General features: G+C 36.3%; 1 protein-coding gene across 1 annotated transcript in view; it reads left to right on the top strand.

The window, feature by feature from the left end:
* The window catches only part of LOC112511073 (receptor-like protein 15), a 3,986-nt gene extending 1,004 nt beyond the window's left edge, over positions 1-2,982 (top strand). The window contains exons 2-3 of the mRNA XM_025116477.1: positions 358-504; positions 706-2,982. Coding sequence (XP_024972245.1) covers positions 358-504; positions 706-2,912 — 2,354 coding nt within the window. The 3' untranslated portion in view covers positions 2,913-2,982. The remainder of the gene's footprint in view (positions 1-357; positions 505-705) is intronic.
* The last annotated feature ends 506 nt before the right edge of the window (positions 2,983-3,488 follow it).

The following is a 3,488-nucleotide window of genomic DNA, read 5'->3' as shown; positions in this document are numbered from 1 at the left end:
TCACAAGTGGTATGTTAAGATTTATTTTTATTGATTTGGTTTGTGTTCACAATATGTTCATCTTGTAGATTTAGAGCGTATTCATGATATGTTGATAAACTATAACTATAATAGTATTTCTAAGAAAGTGTTCACCTTGAGTTTATATCAATTATGAATATGTACATATACATTATGGAACGAGGATAGAGAAAATAAGAGAGAGAGGGAGAGAATTTTTAATTTATTGTTAAATTTTATTTTTCAACTAATTTTTTGTGAGTTAAATTGAATATCACAAATTAGCAAGTCCATAAAATTAAAGAAAGCCCCTTTTATATATATATAGACGTGTAATCCTCTCTTGTTGTCATCCAGCTTTGGCATCTTTCAGCCATCTTGAAGTCTTAGATTTGAGTTGGAACAATTTTTTCGGGAGCATCCCATCAACAATACAAGCATTATCTTCGCTTCGAGTTGTCTCGTTTGCTAACAACAATCTCAACGGTTCGTTACCTAACCAGGGTAAGTTACGTAGAGCATGCACAATTAACTATTGGGATTGTTTAAAACCAATATATAAATTTGGACTTAATATATTATAGCTAAAATTGTATGCACCTTTAAAAACTTTACATTTGCCGGATGCTTAATCTTTTTGAAGTCGTATGACTATGCAAGCGCAATTCATTAAAGGACGAACCATGATTCTTTCTCTTTTGGCAGGTTTATGTGAGTTGAAGAACCTCCATGAGTTGGATCTTAGTGGGAACAATTTTGATGGAAACCTGCCTCAATGTTTCAATAGGCTATCTTCTCTTAAGCTGCTGGATATTTCTTCAAATCAATTCACGGGAACACTTCTGCCATCACTGATTGCCAATCTCACATCTCTTGAGTATGTTGATTTTAGTAATAACAGATTTGAAGGTTCATTCTCATTAAGCTTGTTCTCCAATAATACAAAGCTTGAGGCAGTTAATTTCAGGTCCAACAATAACAAATTCGAGGTTGAAACGGAAGAGCCTATAGGTTGGATTCCAATGTTCCAATTGAAGGTTCTTGTGCTATCAAGTTGCAATATAAATAGGCCTAAAGTAAGTGTCGTTCCTAGGTTTCTACTTCACCAACACATGTTACAGGTCATAGACCTATCTCACAACTCCTTGGTGGGAAATTTTCCAAATTGGTTAATGGAAAATAATACAATGCTAGAAGCTCTCAATCTAAGGAATAACTCTCTTATTGGTGGTGTGTGTATGCCACGGTATAGGCATGCTAACATGAGGTGGTTGGATGTGTCCGAAAATCACATGAATGGCACTATTCCGACTGACATACAAAAGTTCCTTCCCAGTATAGGATATTTAAATTTGTCAAGCAATTCCYTAGATGGTGTTATCTCATCTTCGATTGGTGATATGAGACAAATACAGACATTGGATTTATCAGACAATGAGTTATCGGGAGAAGTACCAGAGACATTGTTTTCAAATATCACTTACTTAAGGATATTGAAACTATCAAAGAACAGATTACAGGGTGAGGTACTTTCAAGAAACTTAAGCTTGGGTGYAATTGGGAGGCTTGGCTTCGATAACAATCATTTCACAGGGAAAATTGGAAATTGGACCTTCCAGAATCATTATATGGAGAGTTTGGATATTAGCAATAATCTTTTCACAGGTACGATCCCCCGTTGGATTAGTGACATGATGAGCTACAAGTCTGAACTTATAGTGAGCAATAATGGGTTTGAAGGCCCGTTTCATTGTGGAAAAACTTCATTCTCGTTTCTCGATATCTCACATAATTCTTTCTCAGGCCCGATCCCATCTTGCTTAGATTTCCAAGCGATGACACATCTTCATTTGGGTTCTAACAGATTCATTGGACCTATACCCAACGCCTTTCACAATTTGACTAGTGTTTTAACTTTGGATATAGGTTACAACTCCTTGTCAGGAAGGATACCCGAATTTCTTGGTAATCTATCCTATTTAAGGATTCTTATTTTGAGAAAAAATAATTTTAGTGGTTCTATTCCGAAACCATTGTGTCAGTTAAGTAATGTGAGTTTGATAGATTTATCGAGTAACTCTCTTTCTGGTTCAATACCGAGCTGCCTACAAAAGATTATGAACGCTGTTTACCCTGCTTTCGAACAAACAATGCAAAGTTTGTATTATACGTCAATATCTTATGCCTATCAGAGTGTTCTATATGGAAACATAGGTATTGACGATTATATAATGCGTGAAAAACAAGATGAGGTTCAGTTCACAACAAAAACTCTTCCCCTCTCATATAAAGGTAAAATTCTTGATTTGATGGTGGGATTGGATCTATCTTGTAACAAACTAACCGGTGAAATCCCAAAAGAACTAGGGTTGTTGACCCAGATTCACTCTTTGAACCTGTCTCACAATCAGTTGGCTGGAACCATTCCAATGCAGTTCTCAAATCTTGAGAAGATAGAGAGCTTGGACCTYTCTTCAAATTGGTTGAGTGGCGAAGTTCCATCACAATTGATTAAGCTTACTTCTCTAGCTGTCTTCAATGTTTCTCACAACAATCTATCTGGTAGACTCCCTGAAATGAAAGCACAATTTGGTACCTTTACCAAGGCRAGCTATGAAGGGAATCCACTTCTTTGTGGACCACCACTCGATAAGAAATGCATGAATACATCATATGCGACCGATTCATCGGCTAAAGATGGCAGTGATAAATGGTATGATATCGATATGGCATCCTTCTATGGAAGTTCTGGTTCGACATGGGTTGTGTTCTTGTTGGGATTTGCTGCGGTTCTTTACATCAATCCTTATTGGCGTAGAAGGTGGCTAGACATGGTTGAAGAATGTGTGTATACTTGTTATTATTTCCTTGATGATTCTGTATGTAAGGTCTCTATGCTCTTTCGTAAATAAGACCTACTCATTTGAGAATGTGATAGAATAAGCAGAAACCAACTCTCCTATGTATTTGTGGTACTCTTCCAATTATGAGCATATCACATGATTCTGAAAAATGGTTTCCCCTGATAATTATTTCTCCGATTTCCTAGAATGAATTTCATGATACGGTTTTGACCTTAGATGGTCTGTCACTACTTACACCAAACAGAGCCATGGGCGAAAATGTTTATTATAATATGTTGGATATAAGTAGTAACTTGTTTTCAGGTGTACGTGCTTCCCGAATGGATAAGCAACACAGAAGACTTGTGGGCACTTATCATAAAAAACAACATGTTCGAAGGCCAATTTTGTTGTTGGATAGCTCAATTCCAGTTTCTTGACATCTCACAGAATTCTCTCTGGGTCCATCTCATCTTGCACGAATATGCAAAGTATGGAGCATCTCCATTTGAATTTCAAAAGATTCGCTAATATATTGCTTTGCATGAAACAAAAAAGGAAAGAAAAGGAAAGAAAAATCAAGAGTTCTATTACAAACTAATAATATAGCTACGAGGCGGTTTAGACGATTGAACTTACAATAAT

Source organism: Cynara cardunculus (assembly GCF_001531365.2).
Source record: "Cynara cardunculus var. scolymus isolate 2C chromosome LG 4, CcrdV1, whole genome shotgun sequence".
Taxonomy (NCBI): Eukaryota; Viridiplantae; Streptophyta; class Magnoliopsida; order Asterales; family Asteraceae; genus Cynara; species Cynara cardunculus.
The sequence above is the reverse complement of the archived record's forward strand: the minus strand, read 5'-3'. Positions and strand labels throughout refer to the sequence as shown.